Raw genomic sequence first — 24751 nt, forward strand, 5'->3', positions numbered from 1 at the left:
ACAGTGCTAAGTTTTTTTATGGCAAAAATGTATAAGACTATTGAACGAGATGCAACGAAATCAACGTTTTCAACCAAATGCTGACACATTAAAAGACACGCAGGTGAAATATTACGTAATTCTTTTATACCCATACTGATTTTGTGTCAAATGCAGTCAATAAGTATGCAATTTACCATTCCTGAAGTACTTTATCTCATTTTTAAATTGGTGGTAAATTTTCCATTGCATGCTCCATAGTGATGTACTTGACGATGGCGATGTGTTTCATCAGAAACGCCAGAAATTATTTTAATTGTGGTCATCGACGCGAATCAAGATTTAATAATAAATCCCTGTGACGTCTTGATGATGGATTGCGTAAATTATTAGTTTTCTTTATTAAGTAGAGCAGCCAATAAAGAGAGAGAAAATTCTAGTCAAAATTTATTTATCATTATATTTTTTTCATCTGTGGACTAATTTCTCTTATGAGCTTACTTTACATTTATCAAAAGTAATGTACGACTACGTACTTTTCCCTTCTTTGATTTAACTTTATCAGCTTGTTGGACACGTGAATGAAAAATTAGTTAAGCATTTAAAATATTCCTCCAATCAATTCCTTCTTCCCCTTTGCTTTGAAGAGGACAAAAATCTCTTTATAAAACTCAATTCCCGCAAAGATATTTTGAAATAGTTAACATTTTTAAATTTCATCAAAAGTTATATATCAATGTTGCAAAACATTGTTCGACTGATTTTGAATGTTTTAATCGAACGGAAGCAAAACTGGTGACGAAGTCGTAGTTCGCACAAATTTACGGTAAGTCATACAACTTTAATTGTGTTGTAATGCATTAGTATACTATTCAGGCCACGTATCATAGTGCTAAGAAAGTTGCGTAGCGTACAAACGTATCTTTCATTCGCCAAGAGCCTGTCTTTAAACAGTATGGCTAATTAATTAACCATAAAAAACGCGAAAGAATTAAATAAGGCGACAACCTAGAAACAACTCCACATCATTTGAGGTTTTATTAACAACATCATTCCATCACCATAAGTAATGATACGATTTATAAATTTCCGCCGGGAATCTTTTAACTTGACTGAAGTATTTTCAGTTATTACTTTCATTCATTTGGTCATGTATTCTTGAGTTGGTCATTTCAGTGGGGCAGCACTCATTAGGCATAGTTAGTTCGCAAGTCGACACACAGATGGTTGGTCCCAGATAATAGCCAACGGTCTACATGCGCACAATAGTAATGAAACGAGAAAATTAAATAAATAAATGTAGGAACTGCAGAAAATTAGAAAACATAAATCCATGCATCCAGCCCTCGATGACAACAGTCAACATGGACCATTGTACAAAATGTGCCTTATATTTCCGATTAAGACATTGAATGAGCTTATCGTATAAACAAATAGGTTTGTTTTTGAACATGTGATGAGTAATTGGCAACTTTTCTCATATTACACATATCTTCAGCTTTGGACAAGCGCTTCTTCTAGAATGATGAGTTAATGATTGTTGCATGCACAACATAGTTAGGGGGGATTCGGTTTGAGAAAGAAACCTTATTTAGATTAAAAAATCTGCATTTACGATGACAACAGTCAATATGGACTATCGCACAAAATGTGCCTTTTATTGCCGATTACGACATTGAATGAGCTCATCGTATAAACAAATATGTTTGTTTTTGAACATGTGATAAGTAATTGGCAACTTTTGTTTTATTACACACATCTTCAGCTTTGGACAAGCGATTCTTCTAGAATGATGAGCTAATTATTAATGCACAATATGGTTATGGAGGAGGGGGTTTAAGGAAAAAAACTTATTTAAGTTAAAAAGTGTGCATTTACGGTGTTTGCAATAGCTTGAACTATGTAACGCATAAAGTTTACATATAGTAGCCTATTCAATTCATGTACCGTACAAAGCAAGCGCACAAAAGAAATTTGAAAATTATAGGAGTTTTGCTATGATTATTTCTCTGGGATTTGTCATTATTATAGATAATGCTAGTATTTTCCCCCAACCCCAACTCTACCTGCCTACAGGAGGTAAGCTTCGACGGCATTGCTCATTTTAACTACATCTCCATTTCTGATAAATATTTTTTGAATGCACACCAGACATTGCACTGATTTTATTTAGTGGAGGGGGGGTGATTCTGTACACATATAGGTGAATTTTTATTGCCAGTAAACAAAACTGTGGAAATGTCAATTGGTTAATATAAATCTCTTAGAATAGTCATTTAGCAGTCATTTTCTATTTGTATTTCTACTATTATATATTCCTTAACACCATTTTTCTCTTACCATCTGCATGCCAGCAGTGATTTGACCTGGTGACAAATATATTCTTCTTTTCATCTTTTTTGCTTTTCTTGCTTCACTTGCTGCAGGGTTAAGTTCACACAAAATTCTGCAAACCATTTCTTGGAGTGCATGTACATTATATATTATCCTCAAAGCATGCCAAATGGTCCTGTATCCTGACTGTTCTCCTGCATTTGCCATCTCGATTTTAACCAGTTCTCTTATATATGCTTCATCAACAGATACATTCTTTCGCTTCAGATTATACTCTCTTAGTCGCCTATTGAGTGTTCTAAGACTCATAGATACTCCATGATGTTTTGTCAAGAAGTCAAGTATAACATCATAGGTATAGCCACAGTTGAAGTAAAAGTAATGGCTTCTCTTATCTGATCTACAGCAGGTTGGTTTGCAGCTGCAAAATCAAGAAATACATACTATTTAAATTTTATGCAATTCAAAACTTTCAACAAAATAAAGAGATAGTAACCATAAATTGTACATAGACAATACAATAATGTGAAATTTGTTTTATATATAAGACTAATAAAGACATCTATCATTTAGTTAAAACATAAAAATTAAATAGTAAGATCCAAATGATTAAAAATCATTACGATTTGTACAAACCTACAAGCTGCACAAGCTGATGTGCACATTCGTCGCAAAACTATAATCCTCTCGACATATGTTAAGGCAAATTTCGCAATTGATCATTTTAGCAGGTCATTTATACATCTTTTATTTCTTAACAGGTAACCGACTAACCGTTATCGCCAAACTATAATCAGTTAACAAATTAAAAATCAGTAATTAGGATCAGTTATCCCCCGACGTTGAGTGTGTGCACGTGTGTTATTTTTGCCAGGGGGTAAGAGAGTGTTCGGTATGCTTATTTGTATAGAGAAAGATAATTTCAGCGTGGAGAAAGGATTATTTGCTCTTAGCAACCTTTCTTTAAGTGTGGAAAAGTAGCATTTCAACAAGCAGAAGGTAAACATTTGTGTGGAGCAGTTCGTTTTCCATGGAGCAACATATTCGCACGGAGAACACTCGGGGTTGTACGGAGAAACTTGATTTGTATGGAAGAGCTACATAGTTCTACGCAGAAGCAGTGGCACATACGGGCCACCGTACGTTAGACATTAACGAAGCTGCGACCAAAAATCGCCTTAATCAAACGTTCATCTTTACGTTTAGACAACGTTCATACAACGTTAGACATTAACAACGCTGGCGACCAAAAAATCACCTTAAACTAAGTTTCATCTTAACGTTCAACCGACGTTGAAACAACGTCAGACAATAATGACGGGCACGCGACAAAAAAATCACCTTAAACTAAGTTTCATCTTAACGTTCAACCGACGTTGAAACAACGTCAGACAATAATGACGGGCACGCGACAAAAATCACCTTAAACTAAGTTTCATCTTAACGTTCAACCGACGTTGAAACAACGTCAGACAATAATGACGGGCACGCGACAAAAAATCACCTTAAACTAAGTTTCATCTTAACGTTCAACCGACGTTGAAACAACGTCAGACAATAATGACGGGCACGCGATAAAAAAATCACCTTAAACTAAGGTTCATCTTAACGTTTAACCAACGTTGAAACAACGTCAGACAATAATGACGGGCACGAGACCAAAAATCACCTTAAACTAAGTTTCATCTTAACGTTCAACCGACGTTGAAACAACGTCAGACAATAATGACGTGCACGCGACCAAAAAATCACCTTAAACCAAGGTTCATCTTAACGTTCAACCGACGTTGAAACAACGTCAGACAATAATGACGGGCACGCGATAAAAAAATCACCTTAAACTAAGGTTCATCTTAACGTTTAACCAACGTTGAAACAACGTCAGACAATAATGACGGGCACGAGACCAAAAAATCACCTTAAACTAAGTTTCATCTTAACGTTTAACCAACGTTGAAACAACGTCAGACAATAATGACGGGCACGAGACCAAAAAATCACCTTAAACTAAGTTTCATCTTAACGTTCAACCGACGTTGAAACAACGTCAGACAATAATGACGGGCACGCGACCAAAAAATCACCTTAAACTAAGGTTCATCTTAACGTTTAACCAACGTTGAAACAACGTCAGACAATAACGACGGGCACGCGACCAAAAAATCACCTTAAACCAAGGTTCATCTTAACGTTTAACCGACGTTGAAACAACGTCAGACAATAACGACGGGCACGCGACCAAAAAATCACCTTAAACTAAGGTTCATCTTAACGTTTAACCAACGTTGAAACAACGTCAGACAATAATGACGGGCACGCGACCAAAAAATCACCTTAAACCAAGGTTCATCTTAACGTTTAACCGACGTTGAAACAACGTCAGACAATAACGACGGGCACGCGACCCAAAAATCACCTTAAACTAAGGTTCATCTAAACGTTTAACCGACGTTGAAACAACGTCAGACAATAATGACGGGCATGCGACCAAAAAATCACCTTAAACTAAGTTTCATCTTAACGTTCAACAGACGTTGAAACAACGTCAGACAATAATGACGGGCACGCGACCAAAAATTCACCTTAAACTAAGTTTCATCTTAACGTTCAACCGACGTTGAAACAACGTCAGACAATAATGACGGGCACGCGATAAAAAAATCACCTTAAACTAAGGTTCATCTTAACGTTTAACCAACGTTGAAACAACGTCAGACAATAATGACGGGCACGAGACCAAAAAATCACCTTAAACTAAGTTTCATCTTAACGTTCAACCGACGTTGAAACAACGTCAGACAATAATGACGGGCACGCGACCAAAAAATCACCTTAAACTAAGGTTCATCTTAACGTTTAACCAACGTTGAAACAACGTCAGACAATAACGACGGGCACGCGACCAAAAATCACCTTAAACCAAGGTTCATCTTAACGTTTAACCGACGTTGAAACAACGTCAGACAATAACGACGGGCACGCGACCAAAAAATCACCTTAAACTAAGGTTCATCTTAACGTTTAACCAACGTTGAAACAACGTCAGACAATAATGACGGGCACGCGACCAAAAATCACCTTAAACCAAGGTTCATCTTAACGTTTAACCGACGTTGAAACAACGTCAGACAATAACGACGGGCACGCGACCCAAAAATCACCTTAAACTAAGGTTCATCTAAACGTTTAACCGACGTTGAAACAACGTCAGACAATAATGACGGGCATGCGACCAAAAAATCACCTTAAACTAAGTTTCATCTTAACGTTCAACCGACGTTGAAACAACGTCAGACAATAATGACGGGCACGCGACCAAAAAATCACCTTATACTAAAGTTCATCTTAACGTTTAGACATAACTTCCGTTTCAACTTTACAACATAATTTCCTTACCTAATGTTAATGTCAATGTTCAACCAACGTTGACACAAACGTGGTTAAAATTTGAATAAGGAAAACAACGTGGTAAGAACGTTGTTTAACGTTATGTCATAACGTAGCGTAAGTACAACCTTCAGCCAACGTTAAGAAAACGTCGTGTGCTGGCTGGGTAAGTAATAATATTACCCTCTAGCACACGTATTTTGCAGGTTATTTCATGGGTTATGTAATGTTAAATGTTCTTTTTTAAAGTTCTTCAGTATAATGCTTTTTCTCCATTAAACAAACGCGGTGTGCTTTATTTGTTGATTGGCCTCATCTTGTTGATTTGGTAATAAGGGTTAAAATTTCTTAATTTTTCACAAAGTAATGTCAACAATGTGAAGAAGAAAACGACACTTTGTCCAGTAAGCTCGAGGTTATTTTCTCTTCGCTTCCCTTATCTGGACATCCGTTAATTTTGTACAGCGTAGCATTAAAGAAACGAAATAATAGATTAGAGTAGAATTTAACTAAATAAAACAAGAACGATAGAACCAAATAAATTGAAAGACGATATAAGAATTTGACTACTTTTGCAGTAGGATTAAAATCGATCATTTAATTTAAACTGATAATGACATTATGATAAATTTCTTACAACAAACCATTGCATAGTACCGTACAGTAAGTTTCACACAAATATTGTTAAGGGAAATATATGATTGTTCAGAGAATTCATATTTCTCTCGAAATTTGACAAACTTTCACCAACAAAATAATACGACAGTTTTTTCATGATTGCACAATTTTCTATTCGAACACGATTTTATTGTAAATACGCAAGTGAATATTGTAGGACGGTTAGCATCTTGCAGAGAATAAATCAGTCATCACAAAAAAGAATCCAAAATTAAAAAGGTTTTCTTTTGACAGAGAAATGCTAGAAGATGTTGTAGACGACCACATTTTGGCCGACGTTCGCGGTCAAAGTTATTTCGCTGATTCCCAAAATGATAGCGACTTAATGCAAAACATTTTAATTTCAAATTGTAGGCCATTCATTTGGGTGGATACACTGCAAACCATTTTTACTTTATTCAGTGAAATTAGGAAAAATAATGAATGGGACAAAACAAAATAAACCTTCTCAACAATATAACTAAATTTTTTAATTTTTTTTAAAAAAAATTAAAAAAAATATTCACGACATTCAAAGTCCCTACTCTACGAACACTATTCAGTTAAGAATATTCTAGAATATGTATAATGAATTAAAAATCTCAACCTTAACTCATTCGTGTTAATATAGCCAGTAGAGACTGTACGGACTGTAGAGTGTGTATACCCTGTATGGTGTGTACAGCCTGTATAGTGTGTTTAATATGCATCTCTCACTCACTTTTTTATTGACGGAATTTCAACTATTTAGCTATAAACAAAACAGGCACAGTTTTGGTACAGTTTTTTACATGGACAATATATCCGGTGAATTTTGAGATTGTTAAAAATCTTGAAATGCAACTCAGTTACTACAAAACAAAAATGACAGTTAAAAAGTACTAGCTTAATTCTACATTGCTTAGCAATGTTGTAAACAAGCAAATTTTTGCATAAAGTGGCTGCTAATTAAGCGATTATCACAGTATGAAATTTACGAATCAATTTATTTCGAACGTATTTAGATAACTCGAATCGCTTTTCTGGGTAGAATATAAAGCCAACCGTCTTTACTTGGAAAAATTAGGAAGGCATTTGAATAAGATGCAACGAAATCAACATTGTCAACGCACTGTTCCAAATGAAAGGAAGCTCAAGTGAAATTCGGGCGAATTCCGCTCGTGCCCATAATGATTTTGCGTGAAAGTCAATCAAAACGTTTAAAATTCACCAGAGTTGATAAACTTTGTCTCTTTAAAAAATTTTTGTTATATCAGTCGTTGTTCTTTGCGTTCATTTGCATTTATTTCCCATGTATTTCATCAGTCGCACCGTCGTCAGTCATACCATGATACTCCTGTCATCAATGCGAATCAGGTGGTAATTATTAAATCCATATGACGTCTTAAAGATGAATTACGTAAGTAATCACTTTCGTCTATTCAATGAAGAAAATTTAGCTTTTTTTCCAGTATGAAAAACCAAACGTTGGTAGTCGACAAAGATTTTCCAAACAGTACATTTTAACAGTACATTTTATCCTGGCTGCGTGTGAGTATATTTGCTGTAGCAGTCCTCTCTCCCACGCAAGGTATCCTTGCGGGGCATTTTAAAAGTAGCTATCAGAAGAAAAGTTTTTTATAACATATAACACCCGCAAGGATATTTTGAAATTGTTAACATTTTTAAGCATATGTCCACATTGCAGTTAGAGGTTTTAATCTGTTAAAGACGAAATTGGTGACGAAGTGATTGATTGCAAAAGAAAAGGTACGTTACATAGACTAAGTGCTGTTTGATTTGTGTTGTAATGCATTAGTAAACATTTCAGAGCACATAATCATAGTGCCAGAAAAATTTCCAGCGTTGAAAGGTTAGATTCAATAGCAAAGTGCCTGTCTCTGTATCCTTTATCCCCCTGCATGCGCCAATCTCAAGAAAAAAATTCAAAAGAGTGGTTCGTTGGGCAACCGTGAAAAAAGTAGAAAAATTATTTGAGGCGATGTAACTACCATCTTGAACTCCATATCATTTGAGGTTTTATGCGCAACATCATTCCTTAATTCTTGAAGCCCATAATGACCCACGCTTTACCTTTCCTAAAAGTTGAGAAACAGGAAAGTTTATTAAACAGATGTGAAAAATTGCACAATACGAACTAATGCAGTCAGCATTCTATGACTAAAATCAATATGACTCGCCACATTAAATGTTTCGTTAAGGTCCAATCTTTCTGCGTTACTCAACTGAATGAACGTTTTCGCATAAACAAACAGCTTGTCCCTAATAATGTGATTGTGTAATTGTCAACGTTTTTTATAAAACTCACATCTTTAGATAACAAATGACTTATTAGGACTATGACAAGCTATTCTGCTAGAATGGCGAGAACATCATCATTGCATGACAATAATTATTTGAGAGGGGGTGGATAAAGAAGCCTTGTATAACTAAAGTGCATTTCTCGCCGTTTTAATAGCTTAACTCAATAGCAGCTGCTTGCAACCCGAGTATTTATTTGACAATAATCTTGATATGTGTATTTCAAATCCTTTTCTCATGAACCTTGCAGTTCCCAAAAGCGTTATTTTCTCTATTACTGCATAATCTTTAAACCAATACTTAATTTTTCTATTATTAACACAAAATAAGTACCAACAGGCCTTAAACAAAAACAGTTTTAACTTCCTTTATTTACCATTTCTTTCGAATATCTCTTTTTAAGGACTCATATCGATAGTTCTGCTATCACAAAGACACGGGTTATCTTTAATTACACATGTTTGCTGTTGTTTGTCGGTGAAAACAATATCAGGCTCTCTGAGCTCAAAAATGTTATTGCATTAGATTAAGTAGTTCCATAACATTTTGGTCCTGTACCAATAATATTGCAATTATTTTCTGTTCCAACCAGCTCCTTGCTCTATCACTTCCATGCTAACCACACATTTCCCATTACGTACATTACGCTTCCATTTCATCTTTTCAACACTTCCTTTACACTTCTTTTACATTTTTCCCAAGACAAACTACCTTTGAGCTTTTCTTCTAATTTACCCTTGTACCAATTCCTTCTTTCTTTCCATTCCATAACTAAAGACTGAGTCATTCAATGCACTGTGGAGCGCGTGGTCACGTTTTCTTACATAACTTGCTCATGTCATCTTGCATCCAGCCAGCAAGGGTTGCAAATAATTCTTTTACATTCTCCCTGCAGTTGGCGCTTATTCTGATCCACAACTCTTCCGATTTTTTTCTATGCTCTTAATTTACCGTCTGCTTGACAGTCATTTTCACTACTTTCTTATATTCTACAAGTATTTGGGTTTTTCATCTTTGTTGGTTTAAGTTTGTTTCCAAACTAAACTTCCAATCTAATCTTTCTTCCAATTTTTTTATTTCATAAATTGAAGTCAACCTCTTATCCAATACTCGTTTGTTTCAAATACTTGTTTCTCTGTGCCACTTTAATCCATTTATTGTTTGACGTTGTCAATTAACATGCTACCCGTACTTCGATCTTAAACTTCCTTAATATTTACTGTACTTGATCTTATTGCAAACTTCCTTAAATTTATATCGTGCAAATATATTCTAACAAGTTCTCTCTTCACAATAACATGTTTCACACATTTTATCATCTTATTGACATCTACCAAAAGCATGCTCCGAAATCAATATATTTTCAATGCTAGGCCCTTTCTCTATTTGCTGTGGTGCTATTGGTCTACCATTAAACATCTCTACCTCCACTCTTGTTTTCCCTCTTCTTCTTTATTCAATTGATTCGGATATTCTCATCCCTCCTTTTTTCCAAACTTCTTATTTTTTTCTCTTAAAACGTTGATTACACGAGTCCGGTAGCCGGGATTCAGCGAAGCGTTAAATGATTTTGTCAAATGGAAACGATTCAATACTGATCATTAGATAAATCTTCTCGAGCAACTTCACAATATTCCGATTTAAAAACTACACGAAAAATATTTAAAATAAAAACAACCAATTTGCCCCAATTTAAGAATTACAACAGGAATGACGTTTGGCGCTTACTTTCAATCCCTTGAAATCATCGGGCTTGCTTGTCTCTATATAATCTGGCCCAAACTTGGTATTGTTCCTATTGGTTTACTATTCCGCTAATTGCATATACGCATCAAATGTTTTACAAATAACATTTCCTACATGTTTTTAGATGTAGATTGTCCAAATGAGTGCAGTTCAAAGGGGGACTGTTGTTCATGTTGCCTGACGTTTCGGCAAACTAGGCTGTAGAAATCAATATTGACGACGGATAAAATACACATCTGACAGTGTAATAGTTAGATTATACGAAATTATATTTTAAAGTCAATCTGTTTACAAATGTTATCTGATAACGCTTAGTACTAATTTTAGTATGGAGCTACTAGCAATAAAGTTCAAACAAATCCATAAAATATCACAAATAAGTTATTCACATCACTTCGACGCTACAGTAAAACTTTAAACAAAAATATAAATTGTGTGCTGAAGCAATGATAGGATGCTTGCGGCAAAGCCAGCATAATTTCTCACTCTCACTATCTAAAGAACTTGATAATTTTGCTGGAAAAGTCACTAAATAGCACGGGGAAAAATTTAAGGAAGCTTCACTACTGGGGAATGCCCCTTGATAACAATGAAATTTTCCATTGTAATACCTTATTGTGCAAAACCTATTTTAGATTGCTGAATCAAAACAGAGCACAACTCAGGATTGGCCTATTTGAAGACTTCGAGCTTGCAATGGATCCAATAGCATTAAGTTGGGAACTATTGTCGGGTTTTTCAGTAGGTGGGAAACCACTCCTGGAATTACTAGGTGTAATCGACAGCGAATTAACCATATTAAAAGCAATGTGTAGAAAAGATCTCCAAAGCAGCATCAGTCATTTCAGGAGAGGTGTAGAAAAACTAAATCTCCCAAAGTCAATTGAAAACAAAGAATATGAGTCGCTACCATCAAAGACACTACAGTCGGCTAAAGAGTCGTTTATCGAGGCGGACAGAGAAGCAAACAAGGCATTTCACAACAAATCATTAAAAATTGAAGAAAAAATAACTGCGTGCATGATTTGCATCGCAAGTTCTATTCTTCGACATTTTAATGATAGTGAGGCAGCAGAAAAGGATGCTATGGTATACTTGAAAAACTTGAATTCGTTGCACGAGATAGGAAAGCTTTTTTCTTTTCCACAATTAACCTTTAACAAAATCCAGAGGGACAAAAACATTGAAAATGTACTGATGGTGAATTTATTACTAGCCAATTTCATTTCAAAAAACACATTTATAAAACGAGCTGTTCTTGACTGGCCATTAATTGAATCAGGTGTGCACAAGTTTCATCCTTTGTATTTTAAAGATATTGAAGGAATCATGAGTTCTTCCACACCTTGGTACGAATCTCATTTTTGTAAAGATGAAGCTCACCTATTTGTCGACAAAGAAATCACAATAACCAACGAAGGAGAAGTGCTGATTTTTTCTGGAAAAAATCTCCAAAAAGTCGACAGCGAAACAGGAAAGCTTCAACCGTGGTGTAAAGGAAGTTGTGAGATTGATGATTGGCAAGTTAGATGTATGACAGTTGATAACAATGGCGTGGTATATGTTCTTTCTGGTTATGGAAATAAGAACACTTGGAACTATCAATTGACAGTTTTTTCAGAAGATGGCGCTATCCAACAATCTACTTTGAAGTTTCTAGACAATATAGAGGCACGAAACTTGTTTATGGCCGTCACAAATGATGAAGTAGTTGCTATTGCATTTGTTGAAGGTGACCAACCTAACATCAACCTATGTGTATGCTACAAAACTGGTTTTCTCTTTCTCGAACCTTGTAGGATTATAGGCATTAATAATCCACTTGTTGACGAGTTGAAATCTTTGTGTTTTTCTGCTGATAGGCAAATAGCCATGATAACCTATCGACATCCCCGTGAATATTACAGAATCCTTTTCTACAACATGGAAGCAAATTTATCAGATTGCATGAAATTCAAACCGTCCCTTGATGAGATCAAAGAATATGATCAATTATTTACACACCACTCTCCAAGTGTATCACAGGTTATTTCTTTAACAAGGATGCTTCAAAGTTATTGATCGAGACTTTTTCAACTGAAACCAAAAAACTACAGTCGTCGCTCGTATTGATGAAAGCAGGATATGATTTGGGATTGTTTAATGGCTCATTTCGTATTGTTTATCATGGTAACGGAGGAGTGGCTTTGGTTACAAAAGAGTGCATAGTTCATTTAACAAAAAATTTAGAAGAAAACCCCAGTCAAAACCGAGTGTTTAAGGATAGGAATGAGCCTGGCCTTTCAGAAGCAACAAAAAAGCCTGATACCAACCATAACGTTCGTGCCTACAGCGTTAAAGTAAGAAAAAAAAGTGAACGAAAAAACGACGACAGCTCGGAACAAAAACTTGAAAAGAGTTTCAGTCAAGGAAGTTATTTTAAGACGCTTAAAGAGTTGGAAAAAAGTTGATATGGCGGAGTTGTACTCCAGTATCTAATGCTATTACTCAATTCAAACAAACAAAAAGCAAAGAATTCATTGAGTCGCACGTAAAAATACGTTATTATCGCACACACTCTAACTTTATTGCTTCAAAGCAATATTGCATGGCAATTCGAGGTCGCAAAAATATCAAGATGATAAAATTTTTAGACAAAATTTTACCACTAGCACTGTCAACTTTCATACACATCACGATACTTCAACATATATATTTTGATCAATGTTTATTGTGGGCACTAGAACTCCTAATGTCTTATATGAAATTATAATAACAGCATGCGCACATGTCAAATAGCAACAATGTCAAAAAATTTATACGTTGCTTAATTGCTTCCAAGCTTTTAATGAGTATAGATACATTGGTAGTTACAGAATACAAAAAAACTGCAGAAACTACTGAAGTATATTTCCGAGTTCCTATGGAGACATTTAGGGTGAAAGTTGTAATGGTTTCTATAAATACAACAGTGTCAGCCTATGTTATATAGTCCCAAGTCTATAAACACAATTCAGTCAACAATGTTTTAGATTAATACCTTAACACTAAGAATAATATTCTCGACTTTCCTTTACACAATTTATCATTATATCCAGTGTGGGGTGTGTAGCCTATGTAGTGTATGTCTAGCAAGCTGAGTGTGTGTAGCCTGAATAATTGCATAGCCTAAATCAATACTAACTTCATTGCTCAGAGATAATGGAAACGAGCAAATTTTGGCAGACATCGCGCGGCTGCTAAAGTGTTAATTGTCACGAAATGAAACTTAAATAGTATAATTATTTCAAATTCTTTTCGAAATTATTTTGGCTGATTTAACAATATGGTTGTTAATGCAAAATATTGGATGACGAAATTGCTGGGTAAGAAACAGTGCTAAGTTTTTTTATGGCAAAAATGTATAAGACTATTGAACGAGATGCAACGAAATCAACGTTTTCAACCAAATGCTTACACATTAAAGACACGCAGGTGAAATATTACGTAATTCTTTTATACCCATACTGATTTTGTGTCAAATGCAGTCAAAACGTATGCAATTCACCATTCCTGAAGTACTTTATCTTATTTTTTAAATTGGTGGTAAATTTTCCATTGCATGTTCCATAGTGATGTACTTGACGATCGCAATGTATTTCATTAGTGACGCCAGAAATGATTTTAATTTTGGTCATCGATGCGAATCAAGATTTAATAATAAATCCCTGTGACGTCTTGATGATGGATTGCGTAAATTATTAGTTTTCTTTATTAAGTAGAGCAGCCATTAAAGAGAGAGAAAATTCTAGTCAAAATTTATTTATCATTATATATTTTTCATCTGTGGACTAATTTCTCTTATAAGCTTACTTTACATTTATCAAAAGTAATGTACGACTACCTACTTTTCCCTTCTTTGATTTAACCTTATCAGCTTGTTGGATACAAGAATGAAAATTTAGTTAAGCATTTAAAATATTCCTCCAATCAATTCCTTCTCCCCGTTTGCTTTGAAGAGGACAAAAATCTCTTTATAAAACTCAACTCCCGCAAAGATATTTTGAAATAGTTAACATTTTTAAATTTCATCAAAAGTTATATATTAATGTTGCAAAACATTGTTCGACTGATTTTGAAGGTTTTAATCGAACGGAAGCAAAACTGGTGACGAAGTCGTAGTTCGCACAAATTTACGGTAGGTCATACAAATTTAATTGTGTTGTAATGCATTAGTATACAATTCAAGGCACGTAATCATAGTGCTAAGAAAGCTGCGTAGCGTACAAACGTATCTTTCATTCGCCAAGAGCCTGTCTTTAAACAGTATGGCTAAGTAAGCAACCATAAAAACGCGAAAGAATTAAATAAGGCGACAACCTAGAAACAACTCCATATCAGTTGAGGTTTTATTAACAACATCATTCCATCAACATAAGTAATGATACGATTTATAAAATTTCCGCCGGGAATTTTTTAACTTGCCTGAAGTATTTTCAGTTATTACTTTCATTCATTTGGTCATGAATTCTTGAGTTGGTCATAGTTAGTTCGCAAGTCGACACACAGATGGTTGGTCCCAGATAATAGCCAACGGCCTACATGCGCACAATAGTTAGGAAATGAGAAAATTGAATAAATAAATGTAGGAACTGCAGAAAATTAGAAAACATAAATCAATGCAACCAGCACTCGATGACAACAGTCTACATGGACCATTGCAGAAAATGTGCCTTATATTTACGATTACGACATTGAATGAGCTCATCGTATAAGCAAATAGGTTTGTTTTTGAACATGTGATGAGTAATTGGCAACTTTTCTCATAATACACATATCTTCAGCTTTGGACAGGCGCTTCTTCTAGAATGATGAGTTACTCATTGTTGCATGCACAACATAGTTATGGGGGATTGGGTTTGAGAAAGAAACCTTATTTTGGTTAAAAAGTGTGCATTTACGATGACAACAGTCAATATGGACTATTGCACAGAATGTGCCTTATATTTCCGATTACGACATTGAATGAACTCATCGTATAAACAAATATGTTTGTTTTTTAACATGTGTGAAGTAATTGGCAACTTTTCTTTTAATACACACATCTTCAACTTTGGACAAGCGATTCTTCTAGAATAATGAGCTAATCATTAATGCACAATATAGTTATGGAGGAGGGGATTGAGGAAAAAACCTTATTTTAGTTAAAGTGTGCATTTTCGGTGTTTGCAATAGCTTGAACTATGTAACGCATAAAGTTTACAAATAGTAGCCTATTCATTTCATGTACCGTACAAAGCAAACGCACAAAACAAATTTAAAAATTATAGAATTTTTGCTATGGATTTATCATTATTATAGATAATGCTAGTATTTTCCCACAAACTCAAATCTACCTGCCTACAGGAGGTAAGCTTCGACGGAATTGCTCATTTTAACTACATCTCCATTTCTCTCGTGATCATTGCTTTTTAAGAAATCGTTATTTTCTGCAACTGCTGAAGCTTTATATCAGTGCTCAGTTTCTCTATTCTTTCCCAAATAAGTTCTAACTTCCTCCAAAATTAGAGGAACATTTTTAATTTCTTTTATTTACAGTTACTTTCGAATATCTCTTTTCAAACAGTCTCTGTTATCACCAAGATTCACAATATCTATAATTGCACATGTTGTTAATTACTCGTGTTTCCTTTCGGTTTACTCAAGTATCATTCTGTGAAAGAACGGTTTTCCATGGTTGACCCCATCTGGTTTACCTGTTTCCCACCCTCCAATCAAGTACAATGGTGGAAGATTTTCTTGATATTGGCTCCCAATGGAACCACACATATGAGGAAGACTTAGAAAAAATGTACTTTTGGGTAGCCCATTAGAAACGCTTTTATGATATTCTTAACAAAGGAGTTTAATTCCTATTCGGGCTCATTCTAAGTGCTTCTGACCTTTTCCTCCAAGTTTTCTGTAAATCACTTCCTCTTTATCAATGGCCTATTGTACTCTTTTTGTGCTAAGAAAGAGGATGCTGCAAACTTTCTTTATATTCTCCCCATACTCCGTACCTATTCTCATCCACCATTTTTCTGATTTTCTTTCATGCTCTCATTTCATCATCTGCTTTTGTAGTGCACAGACAGATGCTTGCTGAATTGTTGTTGTATTTGAATCATTATCTTCTTCAAAATCTGAAAGTACTTTTTCTAACTGCGTTTTTCTTCGTTAATTGTTTGTTGTTTCCAATCCAGATTTGTCTAAGGCATTGTACTTTTTGAAGAGATATTTCTTCACAGTTTCATTACTTTCGGATTCGTTAACATTTTTACTATTTATTTTCACGTTGTTGCTTCTCTTTTAAAATCCCTCCTATAAGTTTCATTGAAGAACCACACTATAATTCGTCTCAGCATGACATGTTTTTCGCATCATTTTTCTCTCCTTTTGTTGTCGTCCTGTGTACACATAGTTTTTTTTTCATTATGTCGTTCATCGTTCTGCCCATAGCATATACCCTTTTACTGTTTTATAAAGATTATTTGTGTTGCTGAAGTGACTTTCCAAGACCCAAGTCTGTCCTTATTTACAATGCTTTGAATTTCTCTAGGAAAACGTTTATCATTCTCATTTCTCTCGTATCCTTGTTATCCTTTTTATTGCCCATGAACTTTATTGCTATCATCTACTTGAACGTTTTCATCCCCTGGATGACCAACATTTTCTTTCCTCTAAATAATACTTTCTTTATCCTATTCACTTTCTACACCATGATCTTTACTTTAATTTTGACGATATCTTACACTTAAGGTACGTTTACACACAGCGCTTTGTCGGGCCGACAATGACGCCATATTACGTGTTCTTGCCATATTTGGAAAGTCGCCGACTAAAAAAATCGGATGAAAATCTATAACAAACTACAGATTCGTTCCCGATTTTTACTATGTTGCTATGGCTTCAGAAACAAGCAAATTATGATTATCGAAAAATCATCAAAATGTTTTCTTTCAACACGGAAAAAGAAAGTGCTGAAAGCGTCGTTGTTTTTATTCAAAAGCAAAAAGCTGCAGAGATTCAGAAAAAATAGTTAAGAATATGTTCTTAAAAAAAGAAACACGGCAAATTTACCTTGATTTGCACTTTTATACTCACACCGATCTTTATATTTGTTTTCTTCTTTTCTTTATTTTTTGAAGCAATAATAATAATATACATTACCTTCGTAGCTACAATGACAACTTTTAATTTCGCTTTACTATTGTTCTTCGACATATTTGTTTTCTTTTTTGAAATCGCGTAAATACATCGGATGCATTATTTACACACAACGATTTGTCTTTCACAACAAATGTTCCATATATGGCAAGAATCACGTAATATGGCGTAAGTGTCGGCCCGACAAATTGTTTTGTGTAAACGTACCTTTAGTCTTAGTTCCTTTTTGTCCATCAAACTCATTGGCTTCCTTTCGAAATATCTTTATCTAACGCTTTTGGCAATAAACGTCCATTATCTTACCAAGGAAGTTCCTTTTTAAATCTAACTATATCCATAATGGAGCAGTTAAAATTTATTTTGGCTAACGCAAGATCTACAACTCGGCTAAGAAAATGTCACGAACTGTGACGTAACCAGCACTCAAGTTTGTTCATGCTACGTAAATATTTTGAAGTTCACTCACTGTACGTACAACATAAATGAATGAACTTGATGATGAAACATTTACGTAGAATAAACAAATTTGTAAGTTGGTTACGTCTCTGGTGACAAAAAACGCCCAAAGACAGACTGTATATCACATTATAAAGATTGTATACACGTAGTGTATTTAAAGTGCATATAAACCTTATGGCGTTTTGGTCTTGTTTGAAAGACCATGTCTTAAAACACATATTCGTATTAATAAAAATAGAATGTAAAACTTTTCTTTTAATCCCCCTTCAAAGTCTGGATTTTGCACCCAATGTTTTCCCGTATGGGCTCTGGAAACGAGTTGTTGTTTCATACATCCGCCGACGTCATGCAAGTAACTAGTAGCGATTGTGGTCTAATCATTGAGGTCTTATAGAACTCAATGGGTCTAATGGCCCGTTTACACGAGCAATTTTAATATGACAATTTTTAGTTGACAATGTTAATTTGACCGTGTAAACGACAAAAAAGTTGTCAAATTTTATTTAATAATTGCCTGTTTTGAAAAGCTGGCGTGCTAGCTTTTATGTGACAAATTAAAATTATCACATACAAAAAATGGGTCGTGTAGATGGCTGTCAAATAAAAAGTCTCACATATCAAGGAGCGAAGTAGATCACAGGCTTCACATAAAACAAAACATGGCGGGTGATAAAAAAAACTGGACCGATCAAGTGGGAGTTGGTTCTCGATACTGTCAGAGAAAGAGAGTATTTGGAATACCAAAAGTGAGCATTACAAAAACAGAAATATGAAGAATGCACACTACCGGGAAATACAGCAAGCAATCAAAGTTGAACTGCCAAACGTTGATTTGCCAAGCATCAAAGGTGAGTGATAAGATTCTAATGGAGTCGAAAGAATTGCATTTTAGCGATGTATAAACTTTGTTTATATTCTTTGGTTTGCCTTAAATCGCAAAGAAAAAATATCTTGTCCTGCTTACATGGCAATGTGTTTAAACTTCTAACTCAGCTTGTTTGCAGGCCAAAATTGGTAAAGGAAAACATATCCATCTTTAGCTTTATATACTATTATTTGGATTCAAATAAGTCTATTCTAATAAAATGTCTGGCTTAACCTTTTAGCAGAGATACAGAGCTTAAGAACATTTTATAGAGAAGAAGTTTGAAAAATAAGAAAAAGCCGAGGTACAGGAGGTGGGGCTAGTGAAGTTTATGTATCAAAATGGACGTTTTTTGACCAGTGCAGTTTCCTGGATGAATTATATCACACAATCGTAAAGTATTTACAAATGCTATTGATGAAGGTTTTCCACCAGACAGAGAAAACCAATTGAATGATTTAATTATTGATAATGAAGATACAGGAAGTGAATGTAGTTTCATTTCAAGCTCAAAGAATAGAAAACAATCACACAGTCCATTTCTTGAGTCAGCAACATCTGCCTTGAACCAGTTGGCAAAATAAGCAACATCTGCTCCTAAAGACCAGTGGGATATTTTTGGTAAAGATGTAGCACATGCAATGCCCGGTCTGGCAGATAAAGATATACAAAGACGTGTCAAGTTTGCCATACAATCGACTATTTTTAAAGCCCCCACGGGCTCAATACCAACCATTTTATCAAGCAGAACAATCAATAAATAATCAGCTTCAACCACCATCTTATTAAACTAGGGTATTTTAAATGAACATGTTTCAATGATTAAACTTCTACATCAAAATAACTTATACATTTGTTTTTGAGTTTCCTTTACTGTATTTATGTGTATATAAAGGGCAACATCAACCAGCTAAACAAGTTTTCATATATTTTTTATATACAAACGAGGTAAATTTATTTCTTTGTTATAATTCCTTAGTTTGTCATTGTCCATTTAAAATCAACTGCCCCTTCTTCAAAGAAATAGTCTTTAAGAGCATTTCTGATTTGTCTAGCATGAATTAATGATGGGTGGGCACTGGCATCTGGCTGGATGTCACATATTTTATTTTCATTGCCTAATTGTGTTCTTCAAGAACCATTCACAACATTTCCTACTATATCTTCAAAGTCCATACATCCTGGATGTGTGTAAAACGGGTCCTTCTGACTTATCAAAAGGTTATGCAGTGCCATACAGGCCCTCACCACCTGCATTGCATGTGGAACATCCAACTCCAATGTTCTCAAAAGACATCTGAATCGACTACACATCAATCCAAATGCATTTTTGACAATTCTTTGTGCTCGTGAAAGTCTATAGTTAAAAACTTTCTCATCACCTATTGCAGTCCGGTGTGGATATGGCTTCATTAGATTTTCATTCAAAGCAAAGGCCTCATCTCTAAGCAGAAAGTAAGGTATAGGCAATAATGTATCTCTTAGTTTTTAGGCTTGTGGGAAATAGCCTGTCTTGCGTATGTTTTTAAAGTGACTGTCTTTAAAAATTCCTCCATCTGACTGGCTGCCAGGGGCTCCAAGATCAAATGAGATGAATTTAGCATTTGCATCTGCAATTGCCAAGAGTACTATGCTTAAATGTTTTTTATAGTTAAAAAAACTCAGAGGCTGAGTTTGGAGGTGCACGAAAATTGATATGTTTACCATCAATGGTGCCAAATGCAGTTGACAAAACCCATTCTGAAACAAAAAAAAATATTATCTGTAGATCTTACAATCTACTAGTGTAAAGAAATTATTGGAATAAATTAAATACCTGTACTTCTGCTTGTGCTGCAATTGTTTGAACTTGCAAGACATCAAAAAATTCAACATCACTATCACTGTCTTCCAAAAAGGTAGCACTTTCAGCTTCAAAAGTCTTGATTAGACAAAATAACTCTAACAACCTACAACAACATGGTATCAACTGCAAAAATTAAATTTCCATTACAAAATCTTTGACGAATTTAAAACAAGCTTCCTTCATCGAAGAAATCAGTCTCACGCGGAAAATATACAGGATTTAAAACAAAAATCCTTACCTGTCTACAATTCATTTCAGAAGGCGCACTTTCTATCATCAATGCCTTTGCAAACTATTATACCGTCTGGTAAAATCTTCAGGTTTGAAGTGCAGCGAGCAAATGCTCCACATCTTTGCTATGGGGCATTTCGCTCGTTTTAAAGGGACGAAATGTAGCCACTTTCTCTTCTTTTTCTTTTTTAAAGGATCTTCTGATCCATAAAAAGAAATGCCGTGAAGTCCTATGCCCTTTTTCGGGCAACTATACTGCGATTAAGCATGTCAAAGCAGATATTTCACTATATCACAGAATAGATAACCTAAGGTTATCTATTCTGTGACTATATTTTTAATGCATGCTTGCTGAAATGTTACTTTCATGACGTCACGCTTTCCTCAAATGACCGCGCAGTTCCAGTATATAGCCGAGAAATCGAGCAACTCAAATAGCCAGTTTTTTGATAATTTTAATTGAGTGTAGCACGAGAACTATTGGTCCAACGAAGAAAAAGAATTTGGAATATAACGTTTTATACCACGATTCAGTATACAAAAAATCCCATAAGCTTTATATGCACTTTAAGTAACGACAGAACGCAATTATATTTGTGCTCAGTCGCTGAAAAAACAATGCATGAAATATCATTTTCTAAACAAATTTAGGGGCTTATTAAATGAGCCCGAATAGCCGGGATTCAGTCAAGCGTTAAATGATTTTGGCAAATGGAAACGATTCAATACTCATCATCAGATAAATGTTCTCTGGCAATTTCACAATATTCTGGTTTGACAACTACAAAAAACATTTAAAAATGAAAACAATTGATTTATCTTAATTTAAGAATTACAACAGGAATAACTTGTGGCGCTTAATAAACAGTTGTAATTTTTGCGCTTGAAGTTTTGACTCCTTTCAATACCTCGAAACCATTCACGCCTCACTGAAATTCCGTTAGCCGGGATCATGTAAACAGCCCATAAATTATTATTTTGCTGAGAAGTCAGCATAGCACGAGCCAAATACAAACTTGCTTTGCTAATGTAATACCTGTATTGTACGAAACCAATTTTAGATTGCTGAAACTTGCGATGGATCCAATAACAATAAGTTTGGGCGTGATAGGAGGTTTACAAAAAGGTGGAAAACACTGCTGGAACTCCTAGGTGTTGTTGAAGGCGAATTAACAATATTAAAGGCAATATGCAGACAAGATCTCGACAGTAGTATTAGTCATTTCAGTAAGGGTATTGAAAGACTGAAACTTGCCGAGTCAACTAAAAACGAAGAATTCGAGTTGAAAGAAGAGCGAAAACAGTTGGCTGAAGAGTCTTTTACAGAGGCAGACAGAGAAGCTGGCTTAGCATTTCATAATGCATCATTAAAAATTGAAGACAGAATAACTGCATGCAAGATTTGCATCGCAAGTTGTATTCTTCGAAATTTTAATGATAGTGAGGCAGCAGAAACGGATGCTATGGTATACTTGAAAAACTTGAATTCGTTGCCCGAGGTCGAAAAGCTTTTTTCATTTTCACAATTCACACTTAATAAAAACAGGAGGGATAGAAACGTTGACAGCATAGTGATAACTAATTTATTACTAGCCGATTTTATTTCAAACAACACATTTCAAAAACGAGCTGTTCTTGACTGGCCATTGATTGAATCAGGTGTGCACAAGTTTCATCCTTTGTATTTTAAAGATGTTGAAGGAATCACGAGTTCTTCCACACCTTGGTACGAATCTCGTTTTTGTAAAGATGAAGCTCACCTATTTGTCGACAAAGAAATCACAATAACCAACGAAGGAGAAATGCTGATTTTTTCTGGAAAAAGTCTCCAAAAAGTCAACAGCGAAACAGGAAAACTTCAACTGTGGTGCAAAGAAAATTGCGGGATTGATGATTGGCAGATTAGATGCATGACAGTTGATAACAAAGGCGTGGTTTATGTTCTTTCTGGTTACGGAAGTAGAAACACTTGGAAATATCTAATGACAGTTTTTTCAAAAGATGGTATTGTCCAACAGTCTACATTAAAGTTCCTGGACAACAAAGATGCACGAAATCTGTTCATGGCCGCAACACAAGATGAAAGAATTGTTGTTGCATTTGTGATAAGTGATCAAAGCAATATCACCGTGTGCGGATGTAACAAAGATGGCGAGCTTTTTCTGAAGGCGCTAAAGGCAAAAGGCAATCGTAATCCACTTGTTGGTGAATTAAAATCGTTATCCATTTCTTCTGATAACAAAATGGCAATCATAATTCATCGAGAGGAACGTTTTCGCAGATTTTATAAACTGTTTATCTACAACATGGAGGGAAATCTATTAAAAGTCATGAAATTTAATCCAAGCGTGAAAGAAATCAAGGCATATGATCAAGTTATTTACACGCCAGTCTCCAAGTGCATTACAGGTTACTACTTTGAAGATGTTTCTTCAAAGGTAGTGATTGACACTTTCTCATCTGTCACGGAAAAACATCAGTCGTCGCTCATGTTAATGAACACAGAATATAACTCGGGTTTATTTAATGATTCTGTTCGTCTTGTTCACCATGTCAACGGAAAGGTGGCTTTGGTTACTGATGAACGTATAATTCACTTGAAAATGCACTGTGCTAAGAATACCAAGCCTGCTACACATTTCGATCGTCAAGAATGTGCACAACGGAAAAGTTCTACTTACGGTTTATCCCAGAAAGGTACCTTCTCAGCGGAAAATTTTGCTAAAGTGATGCTTGAGATTATTGAATATGTACGTAAAAAAGGGGGGAAAACTGACGATGATGTGGAACCCGACTCTGAGAAAGACACCAACCAAAATCGATTTCTCATCTTGATGCGAGGCCGCTAATAATGCAAATTTTATTCTCTCACGTCATGCATGATCTTCGTGTGCAGACCAAAGCTAAGTAAAAATTTCTGAAGATTGTTTTGGTGCGCTTAGTTCATGTAGTTGAAAGTGAGCGAGTTTCAAAGATGTATGATATATATAAGCTTGTGTATATAGCTTGCTTTTCTATTAAAACTGCACTTGCTTTTAAAAGTTACGTAATATTCATGATCTTAGACACGTAGCGGCGTGCGGGATATGAAATCACAATTGCAAACATTTGGGTAACCAGCCTCAGTGAAAAATTCAAACAGAATATCTGATCGAAATTTTAAATAAATCACGAAATGTTTTCCATTTTGAAATTTATTTATGATGGATTTTGTTACGTTATACTACATTTTACATAATCATTTATGGATTTTTCACATTATTTTTCTGTTCTTTAACTTTAACTACAAGTTGCAAATAGTTGCCTGAACAATGGAAATCGTGAAAGCAATTGGCCAAAAAACATTTCTATAAAGGCTTATGGAGAAGATAGGAAAGTATTTAATGATTTATTAGCGTGCAGAATTTACATCGCAAGTTCTGTTATTTAACATTTTCACAAAAGCGAGGAAGATGAACTTAAAGAGCTTAAATGCCAAAAGTTAGAACAATATGCTGTTGAAATTTAAAATTGGACGATTTCTTTTCGAACAAAACATCCCAAAACAAAAAAGTTCTAAATTTTTCTATGACTAACTATATTCAAAAGGCTTTTATTATCCATATTAAAAGAGACTTAGGAAGCCAAGTGTTTCAACACCTTGGTAAGTGTCTCGATCACTTGGGGATGAAGATTAGCTGAAACATTGGAAATGATTTCAACCAATGACAAAGAACTGCTTGTTTTATCGGAAAGCAATCACCAAAAATTCGACAACAAAACAAAAAGCTTCGACGGTGGTG

The 24751-nt window shown here is 35.0% G+C and overlaps 2 protein-coding genes across 3 annotated transcripts in view; both read left to right on the forward strand.

The window, feature by feature from the left end:
* The window catches only part of LOC124437917, a 34499-nt gene extending 21219 nt beyond the window's left edge, over positions 1-13280 (forward strand). The window contains exons 1-2 of one of the 2 annotated variants that reach the window (XM_046987883.1): positions 7906-8106; positions 11040-13280. In XM_046987883.1, the coding sequence (XP_046843839.1) occupies positions 11101-12465 (1365 nt within the window). In that variant the 5' untranslated portion in view covers positions 7906-8106; positions 11040-11100 and the 3' untranslated portion in view covers positions 12466-13280. Of the gene's footprint in view, positions 1-7905; positions 8107-11039 lie in introns of those variants that run through there. The other variant, XM_046987884.1, reaches the window with a different exon arrangement.
* On the forward strand, positions 17-23986 carry LOC124437916. Its single transcript, XM_046987882.1, has 3 exons — positions 17-103; positions 14504-14560; positions 22031-23986. Exon 3 carries the CDS (start codon positions 22433-22435, stop codon positions 23816-23818), a length of 1386 nt encoding a protein of 461 aa, XP_046843838.1. The 5' UTR covers positions 17-103; positions 14504-14560; positions 22031-22432; the 3' UTR covers positions 23819-23986.
* Positions 23987-24751: the final 765 nt, after the last annotated feature.

This window comes from Xenia sp. Carnegie-2017, unplaced genomic scaffold, assembly GCF_021976095.1.
Source record: "Xenia sp. Carnegie-2017 unplaced genomic scaffold, XeniaSp_v1 HiC_scaffold_18, whole genome shotgun sequence".
NCBI classification, from domain to species: domain Eukaryota; kingdom Metazoa; phylum Cnidaria; class Anthozoa; order Malacalcyonacea; family Xeniidae; genus Xenia; species Xenia sp. Carnegie-2017.

Coding starts and splice junctions, on each gene's coding strand:
- LOC124437916 (XM_046987882.1), top strand. CDS start 22,433: ATGGTATACTTGAAAAACTTGAATTCGTTGCCCGAGGTCGAAAAGCTT.